The 27777-nt window shown below is 36.7% G+C and overlaps 1 protein-coding gene and 1 non-coding gene across 7 annotated transcripts in view; both read left to right on the forward strand.

Moving 5' to 3' along the window:
• Nucleotides 1-27777, forward strand: part of DIP2C (disco interacting protein 2 homolog C) — a 555699-nt gene that overhangs the window by 402288 nt on the left and 125634 nt on the right. For all 6 annotated transcript variants that reach the window (XM_037835690.1, XM_037835692.1, XM_037835689.1 and 3 more), the window contains 8 exons: nt 1104-1227; nt 1631-1740; nt 1949-2051; nt 5158-5222; nt 7947-8040; nt 8218-8337; nt 9596-9710; nt 26772-26911. In XM_037835690.1, coding sequence (XP_037691618.1) covers nt 1104-1227; nt 1631-1740; nt 1949-2051; nt 5158-5222; nt 7947-8040; nt 8218-8337; nt 9596-9710; nt 26772-26911 — 871 coding nt within the window. The remainder of the gene's footprint in view (nt 1-1103; nt 1228-1630; nt 1741-1948; nt 2052-5157; nt 5223-7946; nt 8041-8217; nt 8338-9595; nt 9711-26771; nt 26912-27777) is intronic.
• Nucleotides 26987-27122, forward strand: LOC119535611. Its single transcript, XR_005217227.1, has one exon. It is a non-coding gene; the product is annotated as a small nucleolar RNA SNORA2/SNORA34 family (small nucleolar RNA).

Raw genomic sequence — 27777 nt, forward strand, 5'->3', positions numbered from 1 at the left:
TGGATCGAAAAGACCACATAAAAAGATACATTTTTCTCTGTACATTTAAATCTACAATCATAAAAGTATGAAATAAACATTTGCAAGACTAGAGCTTGGAGATTTGAATGCTGCTTCTCTTACGCAGGTAAAAGCACCACAATTTTGTCTCATGTTTTTTTCCATTGGCACAAATGGGGCAGAGACTTAGTAACCTAGGCCTTTGGTCCAGCCAGCGTGGTTAACCAGTTATTGGTGGGTTCATGTTCTAGTATGCAAGCATCCAAGGAACTGAACAGAGGTGACCTGCTTCTGGAAGTGATGACATTCTAGTTCTAGGAATAGTTATTATTTTGGGGCTTTCATGTTATTTTCTGAATCAAAAGATTGCAAACCCACATAGGTGGTATCACTGGTTGGAAGTAAAGAAAGCTGATTGAAATGACCAGACTACTTATCTGTCTTCCTATGGGACAAAAGTTTAGGGCGGTCAGCAGTAAAGCTCACCATGCAAGCCCAGGTTTGGCTGGTTCCTATCACCGGGGTACCTGTGGAGAGCCCTAAGAGCTCTTGCTCGGATGCACCCTTCCTTTGTCAGGTGTTAGTAATTTGGAGGCTCCCTGTACTTTACATGTCACCAGAATCAATGTCTTAGAGTAGCAGCCAGTTTTAATAGGCCAGTCTTTTCACTAATATGGCTATGTTAAGCATGAAGGCATTTTCTTGGAAACTTCCTGTTCCCTATAATTAAGTTTGTCACACTTAAAATCAGTCTTTTAGAACTAGAGGTAACTATAATAGCCACCTTTTAATGAGATTTACTAAGTACCAATCACTGTGCTAAGCACCTTACATGCACTCTCCTAATTTATCCCTCGCAGCTAACCTATGAGAGATACTGTTCTTTGAGGAAACTGAGGCCAAACAAGCTAAGTAACCTGGACAAAGTGACACAGCTAGCTAGTGGCAGCACTAGGATTTGATAGCAGTTCTGCAGATTCCAGAGTTCATACCCTCTGGGTTAGCTCACCTCCCCGTGACCTAACGACTAGGTCGTGTGTTTGCTAGGGGTGGATCCATAATCTTGGATTCCTAACTGTGTCTCTTTTGTTACCTTCTCTCAGGATGCAGGAAGCCAACAGATAGGTTTCCTGCTTGGAAGCTGTGGAGTTACTGTAGCCTTGACTAGTGATGCTTGCCACAAAGGACTGCCCAAAAGCCCAACTGGAGAGATACCACAGTTCAAGGGTAAGCAGAATTGCTCTGGAGGACTGGCTTACCTCTCCTAAGTCTTCTGTGTGAGAGAGACTGGCTGGCTCTTCTTTTCCGGGAGAATATACTATATTGCATCAGTTCCAAGACACATGTTTTTTCCACATTTTAACATCTCTGAAATCAGGACAAGTCTTAAAATCTACAGTGTGACATACTTTAACTGGCAGAAGTTTACAGTGCCCCTCTTGTTGATGCTGTCTTAGATTTGTTGAAATATGGAAACACCAAGGACTTAATCTAGCTGGGAATATTGCTTGACAGTATACCATATAAATGGAGAGAAGTAAATTCTTCCTCAAGGCTTTAAAAAGGAAAATGCTTATATATATATTCTAGGTAATGCTTACTTAAAAGGAATTTGTCATTTATTTCCAAGGTTGGCCAAAGCTATTATGGTTTGTAACAGAGTCTAAACATCTCTCTAAACCTCCTCGAGATTGGTTTCCACACATTAAGGATGCAAATAATGACACTGCTTATATCGAGGTAAGTCCAGTATGCTTGCTTCCATTGTACTGCAGTGGGTACTCTGGGAATTAAGTAACATGCATTTATGGTGTTTACAAAAACTTCATGATTAAGGAACTTTAGTTATTTAAGCATGTTAAATAACTAAGAAAGACCGATGGATATGTCCCTAGTACTTGATTGCCTCTCAGTACCACTTTTCTTTATATTTTCTGTCTCATTTTAGTATAAAACGTGTAAGGATGGAAGCGTCCTGGGGGTGACTGTGACAAGAATTGCACTGCTCACCCACTGCCAAGCCCTTACACAAGCATGTGGCTACACAGAAGGTATGGATACATTCCCTGTTCCCCTATGGTGGTGCCAGGTCACATCCGTACAAGGCCGTGTCTCCTTGTGACCCTGGTTCTGTGAAATGTCACGTTGACTAGGGATATATTACTGGAGAGACTGTGTTATTTCTAGTAGGAACAAAAAAAGTAGTATTAAATTTGTGCCTGGCTCAATTAAATAGCTTGTCAAATTTTTTAGTTAGTTAATACCATGTGTTCGATCCTGACTGCACATTAGAAACTCTTTGGCAGCTTAAAAAAAAAAAAAAAAATCCATGCTTCAGCCCCCCACCCATACCATGAAATTAGAATCTCTAAGGGTGGGTCTCATGAGCCCCCCACGTGCCACAGTTGAGAATAACTGGTTTTTGCTGATACATTTTCTTTCCCCTTAATTAGGGTGGTTGTGGGAGGCAGAGATATAGAGAGACTAGGTAATAATGTTGACAGCACTGGAGTGGGCACATGAAATGAAGGGTCAGACCAGATAACTTCAGCTGCCTTCTGACTTGAAGCTCCTGTGACCGAGTTCTTGTCTTGGGAACATGCCCGTGGTGGCACACCTCCAGCCGGGTATCGTCTTCTGGTCTCTGAGTGATGCTCTGTCACCCCCCATCGGAATGAAACAGTTTGGCTTTTCTCTTTTTCTTTCACATCCTCATTCTCTTTCTTTCTCTCCCCATGCTTCTGATAATCTCCCCTTTCAAAGATAACACATTTAACTCATGGAAATGTTCTACTAATATTTGGTCCCTGGACTAGTTTCCTAGACAGTTTCACGCACTGAGACAGTCGCCCTTGCCTCTAATCATCTTCATCCTCTTTGTCAGTGTGTTTTCAGCTTCAATTCAAACATTTCTTATGGCCTTACGACCTATATTCTTTGCCCTAATTTCTAGAAAGTCCAGGGCTGCTGCTTTTGTGGGGGTTAGGGAGGGATTATATATGTTCACACCTCATTTCTTTACTTAAAAAAAGACAACTTTTTATTAAATGGAATATAGGATCTTTCCTTTGAGACTATTTGTTTTTCAAAGTCCCTGTGCTTGTCCACCCTCCATATTTTAATGTTTGAAAAGAAAAAGAAGGGATATGATCCTAAATCTTGTGTTTAGTAAGAATGAACAAGCAAGAATATAAGAGGTGGCACCGATAAATGCCTAGAGAGTTCAGTGACAACATCTGTTCCAGTTTGCTCGAGTTGCTGTTGTGCAAAATACTGGAAATGGATTGCTTTTATGAAGAGAATTTATTGGGTTAAAAATTTACAGTTCTAAGGCCATAAGAGTGTCCAAACTAAGGCATCAACTAGAGAATACCTTGACTGAAGGAAGGCCAGTGACACCTGGAACACCTCTGTCAGCTGGGAAGGCATGTGGCCAGCATCTATGGATCCTTTGCTCTTGGGTTGCATTTCAAAATGGCTCTCTCCGAAATGTCTCTGGGCTTCTGTTTCTCTTTGCGTCTCCCAGCTCTCTGCTTGGTTCTCCTGGGGTGATTCTTACTAAGGGCTTCATCTCTTCTCTCCAAAATGTGTCTCTCAGCTTCTCTGAGCTCCTTCTCTCCATGAGCTCTCTTAGGTGCTCCAGTGATCTAATTAAGACCCACAATGACGAGGTTACACCTCCATGGAAATGGTCTAACCAAAAGGTCTAAAAAAAAAAAAAAAAAAAAAAAGTCTTGCCTACAGTTGAGTGGGTCACATCTCCATGGAAACATTCAATCAAAAGGTTCCACCTGACAAGATTGAATTAAAAGATCATAGCTCTTCTGGGGTCCATAACAGTTTCAAACTAGCACCAGCACCATTGCAGGATGTACAGCGGTAACTGAAGTAGAACACCTTGGTCAACAAGTATGACATCAAAAGAAAGTTTTGTATCATTACTGGCTGGCTCTCTGTGTTCTGTAGTAGTAATTGTTTTCAACCAGATTTTTTATTTTTTATTAGAGAAATTGTGAGTTTACATAACAATCATGCATAAAATACAGGAGTCTCATATACTACCTTTATTATTAACACCTTCGTTGCTGTGGAGCATTTAGCAGTTGGTAAAAGCACATTTTTGTAATTGTTCTATTAACTATAGTACATAGTTTAACTTAGGGTTCACTGTGTACTGTGGTTCCATGGATTCTTTAAAAAATTTTGTTACCATATATATAATCTAACATTTCCCATTTTAATCACATTCGGATATATCTATTTCGGTGCTGTTAATTACATTCACAATGTTTGCTACCATCACCACGATCGACTACCAAAATATTTCCATCATTTCAAATAGGAACACTGTACATTGTAAGCATTAACTTCCCATTCCCTACTCCCCACCGCATCCCCTGGTGACTTATATTCTAGATTCAGACTGTATGGGTTTGCTTATCCTGATTATTTCAAATCAGTGAGATCATAAGATATTTGTCCTTTTGTGTCTGGCTTATTTCACTTAACATGTTTTCAGGGTTCATCCACGTTGTTGCATATTTTTAGATTGGCGTTAATACCCTCAATTGAATGCAACCGTTTCCTTGTTCCTCCCCGCTTTAGAGTTTATTTTTTCCCTTTTCCCCTCCATAATCCTCGAATACTCAATATTCTTCCATTCTTGTCTTACAGATTCCCCTTGCCGCCTTTATCATCCCAATCCCACTCTTAAAGGCGTCTAGTTGTACAACATAGACCAGGGCATTGGCTGAAAACTGAATTTTCCTTTTACAAATACAGGGCATGTTAAATTCAAATTCTGTTTCCTTTCCTGGAAGACACACATGAGAGGAAATGAAAAGAATTAAAAAAAAAAAAAAATGGGGAGGGAGGATAAATACATAAAAAGAAAGTAAATAAAGTCTTTTCTTTAAGTGATAGTAAGAAGAGTTCTGGCTCCTTACATGGCAGAATATTAATAAAGAAACAATTTTGAGACAACTAGTCTTTTTAAAATGGGTCTCATTGCAACCTGTAGAATTTCTACAAAGATAGATCGAAAGGGTATCTTTCCAAGATCCATTATTACCCTTCGATGTTTTGCTGGGTTTTCTTTAGACTTTGGTCTTTGTCGACCTTTGCTAAGTAAAAATCTTTTTGAAATTTTTATTACAGCTGAAACAATTGTGAATGTATTAGATTTCAAGAAAGACGTTGGTCTCTGGCATGGAATTCTGACAGTAAGTATACTTCTTCCTTGACTTCTTCCCTTATCCGGATTGTGTAAATATTTACATATGAGTGTGTCAATATTATAACTAGAATTTTTGTATAACATATCAGTTTGGGTAATCCCCTTTCTGCCAGATTGTAAAGAAAAAAATCATTGTTTAGATGTCTCATGTTAATGTACTTTACAGTAACACAGTTAACCTGGTAGCTTTCAGCAGCTACTCACTTGAGTCGTTGAAGTCATATATTGACGACATAGCTGCTGAGAGCAGTCTTTTTTTCAGGCTCAGATGTAATTCAGTATCTTTCTTTCCCCACCTTTGGCAGTTAAGATTTCATAGTAAAGTTACCTACTTCTTGTCTGTGTTTGGTTTACTTTCCCTTACATCTGATTTGGCCTGAATTTCCTTGTTTTTTTTTTTGTTTTTTTTTTTTTTTCCTTTCTATGAGTCAATGTTTATGATTATTTAGGGAATCTGTTATTTCATTATACTATAGACAGAAAAAGAACAATTGCCTCCTTGAAGATGAAGATTCAGCATACATTTTTGAGAAATGTATGACTTGATATTATTACTGCCCTTTGATAAGTGATGATAGTACAAGATTGTAAGCACTTTTAATAGAGAAATAACCCTATTATTTAAGATAATGTTCAGTGTTTATAAAACATGAGTAGCATAACTGCTCAGAATATCCCCGTATCTGTTTCATGTGTGGTAACTTTCGCTTGCCTGTTTTTCTTTGTAATAGTTTCTCTTGCCAAAACTTTATGTCTTTTCTTAAGTAGAAAATTCTATTAATTTTTATATGAGTGATGGGAACATAAATATAGAAAGTGGAGTTTGTTGTTTCCTGATAAGCCAGAATTTATATGAATAAGAGGATACAAGTGTAGCATATGCCAAATGTTTGAAGTTACAAAAACCAGAACTTGCTTACTTCATTCTGTTAATATAATATAGTTTATTTCTTTCATCTAGATATTATTAGACAGTAAAATATAGAAGTACAGTTACAAATGTTCAAGCCCAAATGGCGTTTTGTGGGTATAGTAGAAAGAGCACTGGCTTTGGGATTAGAGAAACTAGGCTTGGATCCCAGCCCTTTCCTTTATAGCTCTACGACGTGAGGCAAGTCACATAGCACCTCTGCTCAAGAAGCATTTGTTGACTGAGGAATTTATGAATCACAATGCCTTCATATCTCTGAACCTCAACTTTCCTGTCTGTAAAATGGGAATAAGACCTTTCCGACATGGCTGGTGTGAGGCTCATGTGTTCTACTGTTTAACAAGCACCCCATACCTCTATGTGCTTGGTAATTGTGTTTTGATAGTCATGTCTTCAATAGTGGGAAGCGACCATTGTTAACTATTAGAGTTACCGTCATTGCTAGAAATATGTCAGGTTTTTGGCTATGAAGTTATGCATGACACAATGATAGCCCCATCACTTATCCATAGCAATCTCTCTTTCAAGATCTTTGTAACTATCATCACCTCCTTATGTAGCACCTTTGTTCATAGTGTCACCATGTTTTCTTGCTATTACTCTGAATATGACCTGCAGTAACTGACTGTTTGAGTCTGTCTTTTGCTGTCACCTTTGAGAGCAAGGAAGGTCTCTGGTTAGATAGCAGCACACCGTCTCATATGGTATCAGTCTGAAAGGTGCTCTTACCCTCCCCAGCTTGGAATGGGGAGGACACCAGAGGTGCACAGGGGCTAATGCTAGGGAAGCGAGGTACATTCTGGTCTGCTGGTGGGCTTACTCCTGGTAGGAAGGTCCACATTTTCTTTTCATTTTAATTTAGAACTTCCTGAATTGAATCAGGGGCTCCAGAGTGGTCCTGTGCCTTCTCATTCTTTTTCCATCCCCAATACTGGCTTAATTCTTGTTCTTGTTCTTGTTCTTGTTAATTCTAGTATTAGAATACTAATAGGCTATAAAACCAACTAGAAATGATTTTGTGTAATATTTACCATTTGTAGTCCTTATAACTTTACCTAGCTCTGTTAGCATATACTGTATGATTCCTAAGTAGTTGTGTAAGTCCTACCCTGCAGCAGATAGGTAGTAACCACTAAAAAAAAAAAAGTTTTATTTGGTCATCCGCTTAAAGAAAGTAATGCTTTAGGAGTCCTGATCTACATTAGCAAAGCTAGATGGAAGACTAAGGGTGATTAACACAAATTTCCCCGTACTCCTTGACATCTCAGTGTAGCATTTAATTAAAGAAATTTTGTGAAATAAAAATTTAGTATCAGACACTAGAAGGAGTCACGCTTTAGGAATGTGAAAGGCCATTGAAAAAATGATCATTTAACTGCAGATTTTATAAAAGATGGATTAAATTTCTTTAATTCTATCTGGCAGCTTAGGAGAGGCAGAAGCAGAAAGGACTAGACAACCTTTTAGAAGTCACTTTCACGTTCACATTCTGTTAAAGGATTATACTAAGATAAACATTTTGCTAGTGGTGAGCCTCACATGTGTCATCAGTGCATTCGTCCTAAGATCTCGGTGGTTTAAGAAAACCCCCATCATGTTTCTCACCTGAAGTAACTAGACGGAATCGTCTTCCCTCATGGGTCCATTTTCTTCTGCCAGTTGAGCTGTAGTTTAGACACATTTATCACATTCTCGTGGGGATACCCTTGTCTTTCCTATTGATATTTTGAAAACAGTATGTTTACATCCTTGTGTGTGTTTGCTTTATTCTGATTTCAGAGTGTCATGAACATGATGCATGTGATCAGCATCCCATACTCTTTAATGAAGGTGAACCCCCTCTCCTGGATACAGAAGGTCTGCCAGTACAAAGGTAGGGAAGCATGGTGCACTAGGGCTGGTCTAGAGGACTTCCCGATGGTTTTTTGGGGACACTCGCATTTGTGTGCAGTGTCTATCATGTAAGATTATTATCATTCCCTCACTAATCATGATTGCTCCTCTGAAGATAACGAATGTTAACTTACTACTTTTCTGCTTTTCTTTTTAGCAAAAGTGGCTTGTGTAAAATCAAGGGATATGCATTGGGCCTTGGTAGCACACAGAGATCAGAGAGATATCAACCTCTCCTCTCTCCGGATGTTAATAGTGGCTGATGGCGCAAATCCCTGTGAGTGACGTTTACGTTGTTAACTTAGAAGACAGATAGACAGGCAGTAGAGGTCCTCATTTTCCAGGTCCACATGTGTCACTGTGCTTTGAATTTTCTTTTTTTATTTTTTATCTCAGTTAAGAAATTAAGTCTCAACAGAATGATCAGACAGTGTGATTCATGATAGCACAGTGGTTAAGAACATGGAATTTGGAGAGACACAGCCCTGGAGTAAAGTTCTGGTTCTTCACTTTCTAATTCTATTGAGAAAGTTACCTACTTTTTTAATCCTCTGTTTTCTCTTCTGTAATATGGTATCTAAATGATAATGTTTTATGAGGATGACGTGAAGTAATCTCGATGTTCAGTTCCTTGGCACAAAATAAGTGCTTGAGAAATATTAGCTTATTATTTTATGCTGTATAATAGTTTTATTGAGAAGAAAATTAGTTATTTTAAAAGAAATTTCATTTTCAAATCCTGCAGCAAAAAATACCCAGGTCTAGTAAATCAGTTCATTAGAATACTAATGTATCTTGAGAAAAAGTTCAGTAAATGGGAACAAACACCCAGCTAGCTTGAAGCTAAAGCAAAAATGTTTTAAATTGAATGAAGAATGTTTATTCTGACTAAATTTATAAATTGTGCAGCACATAAAATTGTAAATTAAAGCAGCATTTACTCTCTTAAAGCCTATCCACAAAAGTACACTTGCAGACAGATATATTTGTAGTAGTTTTATAAATTGTTCTTCTATTTATAAAATAACTCCATAAATTGTGAGCTATTTTGTTACAAAATTATGTTTACCTATAACTCTTAGAACAATATGCTTTGCATAAAGTGTAGTAAACCTGTACTTGAAAAGAGTTTAGCTGATATGTTTGTAATAATTATACTTGGATCTTGTATTTCAAGTTAACATAGAGGAAAGTTTTCTTCACCTAGTTAAGTTTAGGTTTGCCCATCTCTTAGAACTTGCACATTGAAAGAGTAGAACAAGTCTCAGAAAATTAAAGTTTAGTTCATCAGTTAGCAACAATCTTTCAAGTGCAGAAGGTACATTTTAAAAATTCTTGAGTAATACTTAATGTCATCTTTCCTTGTAACGTAAATGATAAATTGTATTAAATGAAGTTTTTTTTCATGGTGCCTAACTCCATTGGTGTCCAAATCTTTTGTTTAAAAATATTTTATATTATGGGATATGTTTTAATAAATCACATTGCTTCAGCTGTCTGATTTTTTTTCCCTGCCTTTAACTTTTTCACTCTAGGGTCTATTTCTTCTTGTGATGCATTTCTCAATGTCTTCCAAAGTAAAGGCCTACGACAGGAGGTCATTTGTCCTTGTGCCAGCTCACCTGAGGCTCTCACCGTAGCTATCCGAAGGTACTGGGTTACGTTAATTAAAATAGACAGCCTGGAGAACAGTCAGAATTAAACAGCAAACAGGGACCTGGAAATCATACCACAATTAATGCTTGGTATAAGAATTAAAAGCACAATCCCACAGTTTCTTCTATATACTAGTATATAGTATACTAATGTAAATATATGTGTATGTATGTATATAATGGAATCTATCGAATAATCTTGAATCATTAATTAGAAAAATACTTCTAAATCTCCACAGTTTCATTCTAATTCCAGAGTAAGTGAAAATGTATCTCGAGTTACATTGATCTGTAGTGTCTTGTCCTTTTACTGGGTACTCAGATTTTCTTTGCTTGTACAGTCACAAGTTTAGCATGAGAATGGAATAGAGTAAATGTTGAATGAAGTGAAATTTTTGTAGCAAAGCATTTGCCCTTTGACATGCACTTTTTATGTTATTTTCGTTTTCTGCCCTTTGGAATAGTGCACATCCTGCACTTCTAGAAATGCTGATTTTCTAAGCTTTTGAGCATCTTGATGGCACATCAAAGGGATCCCTGGTCTATGATAAACAGATTTTCCCACAGCGTGGGCGGTAGGTTTCATAGGGTGCTTTTGCTAAGCATAAGCATTATTCACACTGTCCTTGGTCATAAGTCACTCTACCATCAGAGCCTGCTTCCAAGCAGTCAAGTGCTGGGAAGGAAGTGGTTATGGAGATGTAAAATATAATTCTATCCAGGATGAGAAGATGGGAAGTGTGCAACACAATCAGTAGTCTCAAAAATAGGTGACAGAAAGGCCTACTTGAACACCATCATTATTTAGAGCCACCTGTCTGTTATTCAGCTCTCAATTATCCACAACAGTATAAGAAAGTAGTAATAAGAATTGAAACAGGACTTACTTTTTATTATCTTTGAGCTCCATCTCTAATTGCATTTTATTTTGTAGAATGCAAGTAATACCCTGTTGCAAAAATGGATGACATAGAAAATTCACTGTACAAAGTAGATAGTTCTGCTCTAAATTACTGAAACATTTTGCTTTCCAAAAATATTCACTGGAAGAAAGTCCTTAAACAAGAAACCTTCTAATGCTTTTAGGTGTTAATGTAAGATTAACTGGATTGCTTGACTTACAGGCTAAGAAATTGAAAATCTTAAAGTATCAGAAACAATTTTTAATTTTGATCAATCCAGGTATTAAAAATATGTAGCATAATTTAAATTGATGAGGAAGTATGGTACCATTTACTAGAATCCACTCTTAATTCTTTAAAAGGATAGTACCATTATCCTGATCACAGAAAGGTATACTATGAATAATCTTTTGACATTTATGTTTGACTTTGCAGTTCAAAATGGACGCAGGGTTATAGTAGCAGATTTACTGTCATAATTATGTTTTTCAGGGGTCGGTATTAAAATATGTGTCTAATATGACCACCTAATAGTAGATTCTGAGAGGACTGAGCTTCAGGAAGCTCAGCAGGTGCCCAAAGGGTCAGAAGCCCCAGGTTTGAGCCCAGCCTCACCCATGGTTAGTCATTCAATCTGCCGTGTAGCCCTGGACAAGTCACTTCACTCCTCAAGACCTCAGTTACTTCTACTAAAATCTGAGGGGACTGCAGTCTGTAATTTCTCAATTTACTCTCTTAAGGCCCATCCACAAAAGTAGACTTGCAGACAGATACATTTGTAGTAGTTTTATAATTGTTATTCTATTTATAAAATAACTCCATAAGTTGTTACAAAATTATTTTTACCTGTAACTCTTGAAACAATATGCTTTGCAAAAAGCATGGTAAACCTGTACTTGGAAAGAGTTTAGCTGATGTGTTTGTAATAATTATACTTGGATCTTGTATAATTTAAATGTTAAGATTCCACAGTTCTGTGAAATAATAGGATTATACAGCTGCTGTTGGTAATTTATGAAATGAATGATTCACACATGTAGAAAATTCAGAGTTGTTATAATTAAATGATATCCTTCTTTGCTCTTCCTAAAAATGTACTCACTATGCCATGAAGGTCAAAAGCATGGACATGCCAGAGGTGATTGACAGAGGGAGAAGAAGTAAGAAAAGGAGAACGTTCCTTCCCCAGTATTAGAAATGTAGGACCTGTAATAGGCAAATTAAGCTGCAGCTATTTACTGAGTATGTCATCTGTGCTTTGCTGGAAAAGAATAATCCAGGTCCATGTTTCCCGTATGTTTAGTGGAACTCAGGCACAAAAACCAACAGACAGTCAAACAAATCCAGTCAATGTAAAAGTATATGCTTGTAGATTGGTGGTTGCCAGGGACTAGGGAGGAGGGTGGGGAGAAACTGCTTATTGGGTGTGGGGTTTTGTTTTGGAGTGATTGAAATGTTCTGAAACTAGATGGAGGCAGTGGTTGCATAACTTTGGGAATGTGCTGAAAGCAACTGAATTGTTTGATTTTAAATAATTTTATCTTATATAAATTTCAGCTCAATAAGCTTTAAAAAAAAAAAAAAAAGAGTATCTGCTCCACAAGCATGTATAATTTGCCATGACTTGACTTGGAACTTAGTTTACAAATTTTGCAAAATCAATGACACTCCTTTAGGAGATAAGCAATATGTATTAAATAAGATTCCAGGTTCCATTTTTATGGGAGTTTGAAACAGTAGACTTTGATCTGAACCCCTCTCTCACAAGGTGTAATTTCACTTACTTGAGACATTTTCAGAGAAAATGAATTGACAGAAGGTAAAATAGCTGAGTCCAGTCACCTCTTCTTGCTTTTTAATTAAGTTGGCTTGTATTTGCTAGATCCTTGATTGCACATTTGCTTATTCTGTTGTTTCTCTCATAATCTGGGCATGACTCTAAAGCCCTATAACACTACAGACCTCTCATCTGTTTCCCACATAATCAATAGAAAACCTCAGAACCAGAATAGGTACATTGGATAAAAATAACCAGCAGTCCTTGCTGAGTCACTCTAGCTTTTAATACGTAGCCGTTGATGGTAGAGTTACCAGTGTAAGCAGTAGATATACGGGCAGTTTTTTCATCATAGATCTTGGATGTTGTGAAACATTGTCACAAAAAAGACCTCAAGATCTCCTCAAACACAAAGTATACCATTTGTCTCCATTACCAGGTGTTTTAATTGCTGTAGTACTAATTACACAGAAAATGAAATATATGATATCATCTTGGCTGACTTTTGGCAAATGACATTATTGGCAAAATCTCATGTGGTATGTGTGAAATTAGTTTATTTTTTGAGGTCCAAGTATCATTAATGACAATGAGGTAAAATGGAAAAGGTTTATGATTGAGAGAATGAAAGTGTTATTCTGAACTGGTTTTACCACTTAGAAGAAATGTGGCCATGAGCAAGTGACTAAACCTTTCTGGGCTTCATTTCTCTCATTAGTAAAATAAATAGGCTGCACTAACTGATGATTGATGATCTTACTGTCTCTAAAATTCTGTGGATTTATGATTTTGTTTATACATGACATTAAAAAAATAAACATTTCATAATCCTCAGGAATTATATTTATTCACCTTGTTTGCACTTAACCAACATTTGGCCCCATTATATATTTGACAAATATGTCAGCAAAACCAACCACGTCTTTCCTTGAACTCTCACTGGTAGCTTTAGTTAGTAAAAGGCTAACTAACTTTAGTTAGTAAAAGGCTCTTCATGCAAGTGTGCCTAGCAACACTCACCTTGCACGCAGCTGGTGTTTCTTCTGGGTGCTGGAAGTCCTCCCTACAGACAGCTACAGCAGCCAGAAGCAGTTTAGATTTATGGAAAATGTGAACATTCCATAAAAATATTAGACTAGAAAAACATTGTAACAGGTATCACTTCTTGTCAGGAAACAGTTTATCATCAGGCATTTACAGGTGCATTGGCCCATATTCTCTGGAAGTAGTGTAAAAAATGAGACAGGATCCTTGGGTTTAGTTAAGCAGATGTGAAACAATTATGAAATAATGAGTCTAGCTTTCTTGTCTGGGTTTTAGAATACAATTATTTCACTTGATTGTATCAACTGATAGGAAATGTAACTTTTTTAAAAATCAGTCTTTGCCTAAAAACTGAGACTAAATTGCCGCCATCAGCAATCCAATTGATATAATCTCTGTAAATGATTTGACTTTGCATTTTTATCCAAGTTCTATAGAATTTTGTTTAATGACTACAAAATTAGAGCACCAAAATGTTAGATTTTGAACTTTTCTCAGCATAGGCAAGCCTCTGTGTGTTCTCCAGTGGGGATTCTCATATCTTGCCTCTCAGTGGAGAAGGAGTGGCTCACATTTGCTATCACCCACTGATATATACAGCTGCTTTCCATCACTCCTTTCAGCAGTGGAGGGAAGTGATGGAACCGTTCCTCCTTTCCACTGCTTTTAGTCCAGCTCACCACTTCCTGTGACCATAATGAAAGACAGAGCAGCCTTTGTTTGGAAGGTTTAATCTTGATGCCCTTCCCTTGGGGTCTGCTCATTTGCCCAGAGTTCCTTCACATTTTCCCCAAGCCGTCTCAGAGACTTTTAGTTGACTAGGGTTCCAGTGGCTAGCCCTGCTGTTCCAAACAAGCCCCCTATACCCTGTGACCTTTTGCAGTATTTCTGTAACCATCCTCAAAACAGAAAAACAAAGGAGGGCACTTTTCATAGGGCTTACCCTGTTTTCAAGAACATTTGACTAAAAAAGTATAGCTGGAAACTGGTAGGAGACAATAGTTTCCTGTCCCCTTTTCTTCTGGTGCTCTTTATTCATTCCTATTTAACATCCTTCACCATAAATGTGCATTAATTCCACTTTTACCTAGATATAGGAACTACAGGTATACTGTGTCCTTTGCTATGGGTTTGCCAGTAAAAAATGTGCTATGTGCTTTCTTGTTCTTTTGTTTTCCACTTCTCCTTTTACTTTCTTATCCATCTCTGATTTCATATTACGTATCTATTCATTCAGCAAATGTTTATTGAATGCCTGTTGTTTGCCAGGCACAGTTCATGGGACATAGTGAGGACGGACCATATAAAGAATCTGTTAGATCAATGAAAAGATAATTTTAGATAGCAATAATATTAGCCCTGTTGCTTTTACTGGGTAAAAAGAATAAGTGTAATTCCTTCCTCAGGGTATGGCAAATTGCTGCCTAGTGTTTTTGTAAATAAAGTTTCATTGGCACACAGCTGAATCCATTGTTTACGAATTGTCTGTGGCTGTTTTTGTACTCCACTAGCTGAGTTGAGAAGTTGCAGCAGAAGCCAAGTGGCTTGCAAAGTCCAACAAATATGCTGTCCGGTCCTTTATATTTGCCTACCTTTGCCATAAGCAATAAGTGAACCATTTTAACTTTAAACTCCCAACTGTATAATCCTGATTTGGGGTTCTGAATATAGTAGAAAAAGTTAACTTCTTTCCTATTCTTATAAACCATTGGTTGATAGGCAGATGATTTTATGGTAGGTAGCTTCTTCAGTGAAGAAATAATATACAATCGAAAGGTTTGTTGGCAACATAAAGAAATTCTTCTCTTTTGGTTTTTAAAACCTGTAGTCTATGATCTTTGCTCTACATTCTAGTTTTCAGACTTTGATAAAATAGCTTTGTTTTCGTGACTCATTTGAGACTTTTTTTAATCAAGACACTCTCTTCCTCGCAGAGAAATCTAAAGCTTGACCTGTCATATTCTGAGTCTTCCTCCTCAGTAGTCTAGTCCCATGACATTTTTTTTAATCTTTTAAAAATCAAAAGGAATGTATGTTAACCATTTATACAATTCTGGAATATATAAGTGGAATTAAGAAATAACTAAGATTATTTTAACCTGTTTCACCACAGGAACCATTACATTCACAGCTCAAGTTGTCCATGCTTGTAAGCTTATGTCTCAAGCCAAGTGTGGCAGATTCAGTTAACTTTATTTGCCTTTGGTAACAGACAGTGGAAATATTCACTCGTGGCCTGCCTGCTGAGAGACAGAGTACGGTGAGCCGCCTCAGTGTCCGCCTCCAGGTTATACTCATCCTTTTATATTGTGCCCTGTTCTTGCTGAAACCTTGAAGGTTTAAAATGTTTCTGTTTATTTTGCCTTGAAGCTTCCGGGTTGTCTGCTTTAGAATAAAGAATAGAGAAACTGCCAGCAAGCTCTGGTGGACTGCTTGCATTGTTTATTGTGATTTAAAAGAGACAGTGTGGTCTGATATGTTCTAAGAACTTTCATGGTCTGTCTTTGGCCCTATGTGTCTCTAGGGCATACTAAGTGATCATGTACCCCTTTCCATGTTCCTCCTGCTGAAATAAGAAGGGGCCCTAAAAATATACAAGGAAAAATACTGATTTTAATTCTAAGCCACGTTTGTTTATTCTGTATCGACTTCATGATTTAGCCAAATGTTGATATCCTTGTAATATACTTGAAAACACAGATTTTTCTTGTTTTGTTTCATCCTTTGTTTCATCCACTTAAATGCTCATAAACACCATGAATGACACTCTTTTTACTTATCTTTTTGGTTTTCAAGATCAATGAATACCTGTAACCAAAATTGAAACTGAAAGGTCCTTTTGAAATATAGACTAAAAATCCCCTCAGAGATGACTAAAATGAAGAAGCGGGTTGTGGGTATCATTAGAAGTTGTACTATGGTTTTTAAAACCAGCAGGTTATTTTTTTGGCATCACCTCAAGTGGTTTTGGGCAGAATGGTTTCATCTCCAGGAGAGGTCCTGTGGACTCTAGAAACACAGTGCCTTCCAGTAGCATCCTCCTGCTTGCAGTGGTGTCAGTGAAGAGAGTACTTTCGTTCAGTTGCAATAAAACATGAAAAAAGAACCACTTGATGACTAACCTTAAAACATACAGTGAATTTCCACAGAACCGAAAATTTTGAACAGTGACATTAATACTTCAGAACTACTGAAAGTGCTGCTTTAGAACTCATTTTGTTTTTGTTTTGTTTTTTATATGACTTGAAATCATGCCCTTCATCCCATCGGTTTTCTTTTGGAAAAGAATTGTGAATCTTATGGATAGAATTCAGGTTGTATTGCAAGACTGGTTAATCAGCAAGTATTTCCCAAATGTTTGCTGTGTTATTAATTACCTTGAGTTTGCCCAGTACTTCAAAAGATTGCTTTTAAATCTCATTTTGATTTTCATAACCACCTTTTCCAATAGGAAAGAAGATTATTAGACAAATCGGATCAAGTCACTAGTCCGGCCATAGCTACCTGGCCCCTTTCTCTCAGAATAAAAGCCAGTGTGTGTTCACTGGCTTCCAAGGCCTCCAGGGTCGGCCCCTTTCACCCTCTGACCCCTCCACTTCTCCTTCCTCCTCGCTCACTCAGATGCAGCCACACTCATCACCTGGCTTCCTCCATGTGCCAAGCACGCTCCTGCCTTAAAGTCTTTGTACTGCTCTTCCCTCTGGAAACTCTGGAAAACTCTTCATCCACATAGCAGCAGGTCTAACCCTCACCTCCCTTGTGGCTTTTCTTCAGCGGCACCTTGCAGTAAGTCCTACCCTGCCTACTCCATTTAAAATGGCAACATGCTCCTCCCCAAACTTGGACAACTCATTACCCTGGTTTAGTTTTCGTTTTATCCATAGCACTCATCAACTTCTCATGTGCCATATGATTTACTGGTTTATTTTATTTATTATTTATTGTCTGTCTCCTCCACCAGAATTGAAATGCCTTGGGCAGGCATCTTTGCCTGTCGACTGACTAGAATAGTGCCTAGTAAAGAGTTCATGCCTGAAAAAAATTTTTTTTTAAATAAATGAATGAAAGAAAAATTCAGAAGTATATAAATAACTAATAGAAGCCTCCCCCCCCCCACACACACACTTGGATAATCCTACACAATTCCCCAGAAGTAAGTGTTAACGGACCTTTTCCTCTGCATTTATGTACGATGTATACATGCACATATGTAGGCCAATGCATAGTTCGTATTTTACGTAAGTGGAGTCATGTGTGGCTCTGTTTGTTTGAATTTCACTTGAAGATCTAGGTGCTGCTAATAGCCTAAAGTATGACATCATAACCTGGTCTACTGAGGGGAAAAAAAACACCAGCAGAAAGACTACATGCCTGTTTAGTCTCCCTGTTGATAACCCATGTGAAGGTTGGTCCAGACGCAGATGAAGCCTTGGGCAGAAGCCTGAGACTGTGCTCGTAAATGATGCTCATTATGGCAAAGGAGGGAGCTCAGAGACTCTAGGAAAAGCTAATTCCATTCCTGTAGGAGCAAACTCGAGACGGTAGTGTGTGTAAAAGAAACATGCTTCCAGGGGGGCTTCCCAAGACCCCTGTATGGTTTTTAAGTTGTTACATTTAAAGCTTCAGAGGATGAGAATTTAACTATAACATGCATATAAATAAATATAGTAGGGCGGATTTTCCATCATCTCACCTCGCTTTATGCACCTGGGGTATTTACGTTAAAAATTACTCACAGCCCACTAGTCCATGTAAACAGCTCTAAGGAAGACAAGTTGTTATTGGAAATAGGACGTGTGTGTGTTCTCTTGAACACATGAACATTCTCCCTCCAGTGTTGTTTTTGCTGTGTTAGCTCTGAGTGTCTTCTCAGATGTTGCTAGTTTTCTGATAGATATAGCCACTAAGATTCATGAATAAGATCAAGGCACAGGAATGGAAAAGAAAACAGTTTGAAAGGATAAAAAAGGTTCAATTTTTGTATCTAAATAGTATTAGGTCTAATAGTTTAATCAAAGATTAAAAATAGCACTCGTCAAGTCTTCCATATGTTGAGTTGCTTTCCCTTTGCCTTGATCATGTTCTTCAGTCTTATCAAGACAGTTATCTTTTTATGTAATTATTATGCATATGACACATATTTAAAGTACTTAATTCCGGTGATTATATGAAAGAATAATCTTTATAATTAGCTATTGCACTTAGACTCTAATTGCATGGAGGTAAATTTAGGTGACAAGAGACATGACACTCCTTATTTCAGTGATGAATATCTTTAGGAGGGAAAGAAATGCTGGTCTTGCATTTAGAATCTATTTCTTTCATTGTCCTTGTATCATATATATTTATATTTAATTCTTTTTCAAACAAATTTTGATGAAAACAGCGTTGAGCTGCATTTTTATCAGTTTATTCCTACTCTAGGTTGTTTTCCTGTAACACATGAATAGAAGGAAAAATTCTGTTTGTTACTGGTATTTCACATGAATTATTATGTTCCACGAAAGGGTTGGGACAAATTCTTAATTTATTAATTTTGAAGTGTTTTTTGAAAAGCAAGCCAGTGCATTTAAATTCTTACGTACTTTTTAAGTAAAGAGCTTTTTTTCTTCCCTGAACAAATACTAAAAACTTGAAGTGAATTTTCCAAGTATAAGAGGTCATAGGTTAGGTTATTAAGTAAAAATAGCTTTGATTTAGTCTATGAAAGCCATTTTAAACGGGGGTCGGGAAAGGCTAATCATTATTTATGGATTTTGGTGTGAGGACAAAATGGACATTTTCTTACATATCATTATAGAGTCTACTGTGGAAGGCATTACAATTCTGACAGTTTATTATAGAATTTTTTGAAGAAAAAAAAATCAAGTGTTTGATTGCTCTATTGTCATTGCAAAGAAACACCTGTAGAAGAGCAATTACATCTCATTTGAAGGGTTTTGAGGATTGACTTTTTCCTTTAGATTACTAGCTGAAATTTTGTCCAGTGTTTTAACAATCTTCCAGGGACAGCTTGTTTTCTCTTGGTGATAGAGCGGAGATTGAACTTCCAGTAAAAATAGCTCCGTGCAAATGATTGCCTGTTTGGCTTTTGGTACATTTAATTAAAACTGATGATTATTATCTATGGCATTCATTGAAGATAAAATTGCCAATACATTTGTTACTCACTATTTTTAGCGCTTTTGGCCTTTCTGGAACATGTATCACTTTGGGGTTGTTTTCTATTAAAAAAAAAAAAAAAAGAAAGAGAGAAAGTATGTAAATCAGTAAGCTGATTTGGTTACAGAAAAGCCACTTAGGCAGCATATTGGTTTGGGTTCTGTGGATGCCAGCAGGGCTGGGCGGGTACAGCTGAATGCAGTAGTGTAACTACCCGGTTTGTTTAAAGCCAGCGTCCCTCCAGATTGGATTGGCATCTGTGCCTGGTTGGCTGCTGCCCAGGACCTTCATGTCACTCCCCTTGTAAGCTACATAAAATGCCTCATAACATGCCTCAAATTATACAAAAGAAGGAACGCTCTGGTGACTCACAGAAGCAATGGAAATCTGAAATGTTCTGCTTAAAAACTGAGCAGGATCAAAGATGCCTTGAGGATCCCCAGGTAGAACTATGGCAGCGATCGTAAGAGGGGCAGGTTGGTGCCCGGGCTTTCATGCCCGGGCTTCCTCTGCCAAGGCTATGCCCATGTCCTACCTGTCCTGCAAGAGGCTGCCCTGGACCCCTTTGGCTCTTTTAGAGGCAGGTCCTCAGCAGGATTTATCATCCCATTAGTATTACCCTCGCAGGAGAAAGGTAATTCGCAAAAAGGAAATTAAAAAACACATTGGAGGGTGTTTTTTAAGAATGTGAGTAGGAGAACCTAAAGGTCTGTCTTCACACATGTATGTCAGGTATTTTTTGTATTTCCTTTTTCTCTCAAGATTAGTTGAAGAATAGAAAAATCTTGGAGAAATATGGATTCCTGATGTCTAAACTTGTCCGTAGAATGAAAAAAGAAAAGGGGGGGGGGGGTGGGCAAATTAAAAATGAAAATCAGGAAATTATTTTCTGGCCCCAATGTATACTTAACTCCTCTCTGGTTAGGTTTCCACCTTTAGAATATAGATAATAAAATTTCTTTTTTTTTTTTTTTAGAGCTCTACATTGTGCTAAAGTTGATTGAATTAATTTTCAAACTCTTTTTTGGCTTTCTTAGCTACAGGGTACTATTTTTTAATACCTTGATTCTTTGGCAGTGAATGAGTAATAATTACACAAAACAGTAATTAAAACAGCAATTCTGGAAAATAATAAAAATACCCAGTGGCCACATAATCATTTTCCACTTTGAAAATATCTAACCTGGAAGTTGAAATGCCAGGAGAAAACAAAAAAGAAAAGCTACTCAAAAGGGGAAAATAACTATATAATTCCCATCTTACATTGCAGTTAAATGATTTCAGCCAGGACCATAACCAATAAAAAAGTTAACATAAGCCTATGAATTGAAGTGATATTCAGCAATGTTTTTGTTGCCCAAAAAAAAGTCGGAATTGGAGATCCGTAATCTTATTTTTAAAACCTAAGATGTTAAATCCAAATATATTTTGTCATTTTTGTCTAAAATTTTAGATAAAATTTTAGAATTTCTCTAACCACAACTAGTTAGCAAATGATAGTTAACTTACCTAAATGAAAACATGACTTAATTAAATAGCTTTAAAAACAAAGCTATTTGTTTGTATTATCTTGTTTAAGTTAAATTGTCCTGACCACTTGTATTTAATGGTAAATCCTATTTTGTTTGGGTTTTATTGAATTGGCCACTGAATTTCTTTTGGCAGAGGCATTAGAAGTATGGAAAGAAGATAGATAAGGAATTAGTCCCACTCTGAGTTACATGCAGACTGAACCTTTCTGATTTGGGCCAGTAGCTTGTCATTAGACACAGAAAAGTATCCAGGGCTAGTGAAAAACTACTTGCAAGCAATATATGTGGTATGATCCCTGTTTTTATTAAAAAAGATTATATACAGTATAGGTAAACAGTATTATGTTCATCAAGAAAAAAAAATCTGAAGAATATGCACTAAACTGTTCATAATGGTTATCCGGTAGGTGAGGAGGTGAGATTGGGAAACTTGCACTTTCCATATTGTATAGCTCTTAAAATGGACTGAATTTTTTTAGTGGGCGGGTGTTACTATTATCAAAGAAAAAGAAGAAAATTACATTAAATTTAACTCATAACTTAGTATATTAGGACATACCATTTTTACTTTGTATCTTTTCCTATTAAAAATCATGAATCTAAATTTAATTGTAGTTATCTTGCATTTTTTGAAAGTCTGTCACCCTAAACATTGGAAAAGAGTATATTCACATTTTTGACTGAATTTCTCCTGAAATTTACATTCCAGAAGTGCTCCCTGAAAATATTATTTCTTTGAAAACAAGCACATAACCTCAACTGTTCCCTGGCCTTTCAAAGGGGATTTTTATTGGTTACTATTTATTTATTAGGAGTCATCCTGCTACAGTTAAAAAAAGATTAACCTGGAAAGAAAAATAATGGAGATACTTTCTATTTTGTGTTTGTGCATTGTGTAGCCACTCAGAACCTTCAGCAGGGCTGATTTTCATTAGTCTAAAAAAAAAGACATCAGTGATAGATAATTATATGACATGAGAAGCAGGCAGCTGTCCTAGAAAAAAATGCCTTCTCCAAGGCTCTGGTCATCAATTCAGAAACATTTTTCAGCCTTGAAAGGAGGACTTTACCAGTTAGAGGCGGAAAAGCAGACACCTGCTTTCAAATAGATTATCTTATAAATATTAAGTGATTTATTTGAGTTTGAACTCATAGCAGTAATGTTACAAATGGTAGGTAATTTGATACTGTCCCTTGTAACACTGTATCTGTAGGAAGATACTTCTGATTTCCAGGGATATACCTATAACCTGTTAATTCTCTGTGTCTTATGAGTTCTGAGGTGGGGAGAGCAGTGTGTCGTGGAGTCAGTATTCCTGGGTTGCATTTCCAGCTCCTGCACAGACTACCTTTGTAACCTTGACAAATTGTTTATCTTCTGGACTCAGATTCCTCATCCATAAGATGAGGATAATAGTAGTACTCACTTCATAGGGATGTGTGAGCATTAAATGAGTTAATACATATAAAGCACTTAAAAATATGCTTGGTACATAGTAAGAATAAATATTAGCTGTTATTAATGTTGGTATTATTGCAACAATAATATGCATAAAAATATTGTATAATAATCTATTACATAAATACTGTATTATTTTTATTGTTGGAGGAAAGTCGTTACCCCCAGCTTAACTCCTTTGTTGCCTCTACAAATGAACCATTGTTCTTAAGCTAAGAATTCCTAAATTAGACACTGTCTGTATCTATAGAAGATGAAAGAAATACAGAACCTCTGTTTTTCCATTTGTGAAAGGATTCACTGAGTGACAAGGTGGAATTAAAGCCTTACAGAGTAGTTACAATTTATTAAATCCTGGAAATGAACATAATCATAACTGGTTGGTAGTCATTTGGCTCCATTTATTTTGTTTTAATGCCTTTTTGAGCCTGGCCAGGCCGTTTGCTGTTGGCAGTATCAAACTGTAGATGTATTAATTGAAATTTATAATAGCTATTTCTTAAGGTGGTACACAAGCATGTTTCACTAATGGCTTGTCTAAAGTTTTAGAGAGACTAGAAATGGTAAGACAAGTAAGTGGTGGATTTTACACTCTCTTCGCTTGAAGCCGCTTGCTCTAGAATACATTCCATGTGAAGCCAAATTGCCAATCTTGAATGTAAACCTGTCTTCCTTCATCCGTCTTTTAATTTTGGTCAGTATTGCTTTTGCATATCACTGTAACATTGACCATAGATCGCTACATATTTTCTTCCCTCCATATCTAAGTATAGAAAACACACAATACCGCTCTTTAACTTCCCTGAAAATTGCTGAGATTATCCACTCCCAGAGGTCATGTTTTATGTGAGATGTGAAGCTGCATAGTCATGAATACACTATTTTCATCTTAAAATTGAGTCCAGAATTTGATAAATGGGTCTGTAGCTTCATTGGTCATTATTTACTATTGGTTATTAAAATAAATATTTTTGACATCCCCGTAATTATGCTTATTGAGGATATTTTTCCCTGGACTTTTTATTTCCTAGAAAACTGTTGATGGGCATAAAGATAATCAAACTTGGCTAGTCATCAGGGAATGCAAATTGGAATAACAATGAGGAATGGTGTTTTACTCATCAAATTGGGAATAATCTTAACATTTATTATCATTGTTGGCAAGAGTATGAGGGAACAGTTACTACTGAGATGGGGCTGAACACTGTGGGTTAAAAGCACCCATTCTAGAAGCAGTCTGAGTTTGAATCCTCAACAGCTTTGACCTTGAGCGTTACACAGTCTCTCTTGGTCTTGACTTCTTTGTGAAACAGGAATGATAATTGTAACTATCTCACAGTGTTGCTATAAAGAATAAATTAGTTAATATGTATAAAATCTTAAAACATATAGAATGTAACTAGTGCTATATGCATGTTTGTGAAATGAAAAAATGCATATGCTCGTATATCCTGTTAGTGGGAATACTCAATGATATAATCTTTTTGGAAGGTATCTTGGCTATATATATTATAATTTTAAGTATATATACTTTTATATTTTTCCATCTTCTTTGTAGATATATATTTTACAGAAATATTTCCAGCTGTGCAAACACTAAATGAAACTTTTTAACAATCATATAGTCATTTTACTGAATAGCATGTAACAAAGATAAATTCATTTATGTATATGCATACTATATATGTGACATACTATACACATACTATATGCCACACACTCTCAGATATAAAGACCTACAAGATATATTTGAGCAAAGCAAGTTCCAGAATAATATGTATATTTTGATTCTACTTCTCTTTGAAAATAAGTATATGTGTGTATGTACATATTTTTGTATGTAGATGCTTATTAAAGAGCCTTGAACTTTCTCTATGGAAGTGTTAATGGTGGTTCCCTCTGGGGCAGGGAGTAGTTGGATTGGAGAGAGGATGAAGGATAAATAGGAACTTTCACTTTTTGCTCTATATTCTTAAGCAGTGTTTGAAGTAGTCATGCAAAGAGTATACTCATTTGTTACTCATGTTATTTGTTTTATAAATTCACAAAAGGAACCAGGAAATGCTCAAGGCTCTAGGGCCAGAGGGCACCAAACTATGCATTATTGATTCTTTAAAGCACATTGTCCCTGCTGGCTTCTCCTTCACTGCACTTTGGGTCATCCGCTCTCATTTTTCTTGAGTCATCCCATATTTTCTTGTCAAGATGTGTCATCGTCAGTCCAGCATTTTACATTTCATGTGGCTATTTACAATAAAATAAAAATTTGTCTTTAATTTACAAAGATAGTACAGCTTATATAATTTCTGACTTTCACATTGTATCTTTGCAGAGGATCACAGGTAGGGGAAGAGGTGTTGGCAGCAGGGAGAAGATTTATCAGAGGACCCCTCTAGTCATCATTTCAAAGTTTGGATTGTTAGGATCTTTTGGAATGAAAAAAGCCAGAAAGATAATACGCATTCTGGCATTTTGGTTTTTGATTTTTTACTTTGTTTGTTTCTTTACTTATAGGAGTTCTTGCCTTCATTCTAGTGTTTTCATTTCACCATTTTCAGGTAGTTTTGTTTGGGCTTTATTGTTTGGATTTTTTTTAATATCGCTACTTAACTCCCCCTTTTGATTCTTAAAGAGAGAATAATTACTTTTATTTCCATAGACTCTTTTGTACTTTTAATACACTAGCTACTTGATTCCAATGAGGCTTCTTTTTGCAAATTGTAGCTTTTTTGTTTCCTCATTTATGTTTTTAGGTTTATTATAAATCTTCATAATATTTTAAAGTTAAATAGAAAGCAAACTTCTATTTATAGTTCAACATTTAGATCCTAAAACTGGGTCAAAGATTTGTATTTGGAAAATTACAGAAACAAATGTGATGTTTATCTAAATTGTACTCTCTAACTTAGCTACACATTGAAGAATCTTTAGTTTCCAGGGACAAAGTCCATGATCTTTGAAATATCTTAAATTCATTTATTCATTCTAATTCAGTCAACAGATATTTATTGTTAGACACTGTTTCAGGGGTTGAGTATGCAGCAGTGAACAAAAGGAAAACTACCTGCCCTTAGGAGGTTTGGATTCTGATGGAGGAGGCATCCTGTGTATAGTATGTTAAATGATATCTGCTATGAAGAAAAATTAAGTACGGTAGAAGAGAAAGGGTGCTGGGTGGGGGTAGTCTTTTTATGGGGTGATCTGAGAAGTTGCTTGTTTGAACCAACCCCGGAGGCAGTGAGGGAGCAAACTACGTGAAGGTCTGCAGGAAGAACATTCCAACGAGAGGCAAGACCAAGTGCGAAAGCCCCAGAGTGGGAATGAGCTGGGGTCTTCAAGGAGGAGCACAGCCCAGACTGTTGAAGTGGAATGAGAGGGAGAGGGACTGAGAGGATATGAGGCCAGAAGTGCCAGGCTCCATGACCCTAATGGGCAGGAGAGAAGACAGATTGTTAATGCAGCCGTATTTTGAAAGTGGTACTTTATCTAAACCCCGTATTTCTGGACCCATAAAACATTTTATAGTATGTCATCCAAATAAATTTTCTCAAAACTTGGCAGCCTGAATAGCATAGCATAAATCTAATTTAGATTCATGTATAAAAAAGCCGAGCGTGAGCCTAGACAGTCTGCATCTGAACTTGAGACTAAACAATCAGACTTTCCATCATTTCAATTCATTGTTATCATTTATGCTCTTGGAGATGTTAACACTCCCTTTTTAGCCATTTGCAGATCTGAAAAACTCAGTCCTTGCAGAGAGAAGAATGGGGGAAGAGAGAGAATGAATGAATGAAGGAATCAGTCAGTCTAGGGTGGACATATAGAAGAGAGATGGGTAGGGTGTTAGAGGAATGTCTAATGTCTTTAAGGTTCTAATGGTGCTTTTAAAATATTCTGCTTTGGGAACTCAGAAGTAGAATCAGTAGACTTGACACTAACATGTCATAAATGGAGACAAGTACTCCTTAAAGTGCTAAGTATCTCATTTGTAAGAACAACACACAAATGTGTGACAACAATTTGTTTTCTGAAGATGCTTCAGGACCTTTAAAGATGACTACCGCTTCTCCCCCCACGTCTCTCTCTCTCTCTCTCTCACACACACACACACACTCTCATACTTTTATTTTGTCTATAGATAATTGCACGTATTTTCAGATAAAAATTTCTGTCACAGGCCAACAGATGACAGCAACCAGCCTCCTGGCCGGGGGGTTCTCTCCATGCATGGACTGACGTACGGCGTCATCCGAGTCGACTCGGAAGAAAAGCTGTCTGTCCTCACTGTGCAGGATGTTGGCCTGGTAATGCCTGGAGGTAAGTATTGGCCTCAGGAAGTAACTTGGGAAAAAGACAATATGGGATTTTTTACTCTAAAGAGTTTAAAGTCGTTTGGCCCTGAATCAAGGCCAGCAGTTTGATGGAGCTGTTGGTTTCAAGCAGAAGCCTAAAGAAATGCCTTCCTGTGGTCTCTTGGCCACTTCAGAACTTTGGAAATGTTATTGTCAATTCATTAGAAGAGATGTCTGAGTCATTGGTGATAGGTGTGAGCTAATATTTATTTGTAATCTTAGTAAAAACTGAGAATCCAAAATATAGGTGTCTTTGATTTAACTTGTTCATTAAAATTACAATGCAGTTAAAACTAATTATTACTAAAAACTACTATGGAAAGATTTTCCATACAAAATAATCGGACAGTTCTGAACTGTGACTTTCCTTTGAATATTGTCCAATATTGTCTGGTCAGAGCCCTAACTTGTACATTTTAAACTTCATACAATAGTGTGAAACTTACTGTTTCCAAAAATGGGGTATTTTTTCCCTTTTCAATTAATTTTCCTTTGAATCTATCATAATGTCTCTTGATTCTGTTATGGTACTATATTTATCTAATATGATAATGGACTACAAAAATTTTTTAGTTTTTTATTGGATTGTGAAAATGCGTCTTTATTGTGGACGTTGGTTGGAAAAGTTGATTTCACTGGACAGGCACTAGTTAATTAAATGTGAAGATCTTTGTTATGTGTATGGCACAAAGTTTACTGGATTTCCTTGCCTGGAAAGAGATATCAAGTATTTGGAAAGTAAAATGTATTTTCCTTAGTAAGAAGACACAAAGGAGAACTTTCTCTTACTTTGAAAGGAAAAGTGAATTTTTGTATTCTGTTTATTAAATA

This window comes from Choloepus didactylus, chromosome 5 (assembly GCF_015220235.1).
Source record: "Choloepus didactylus isolate mChoDid1 chromosome 5, mChoDid1.pri, whole genome shotgun sequence".
Classification (NCBI taxonomy): domain Eukaryota; kingdom Metazoa; phylum Chordata; class Mammalia; order Pilosa; family Megalonychidae; genus Choloepus; species Choloepus didactylus.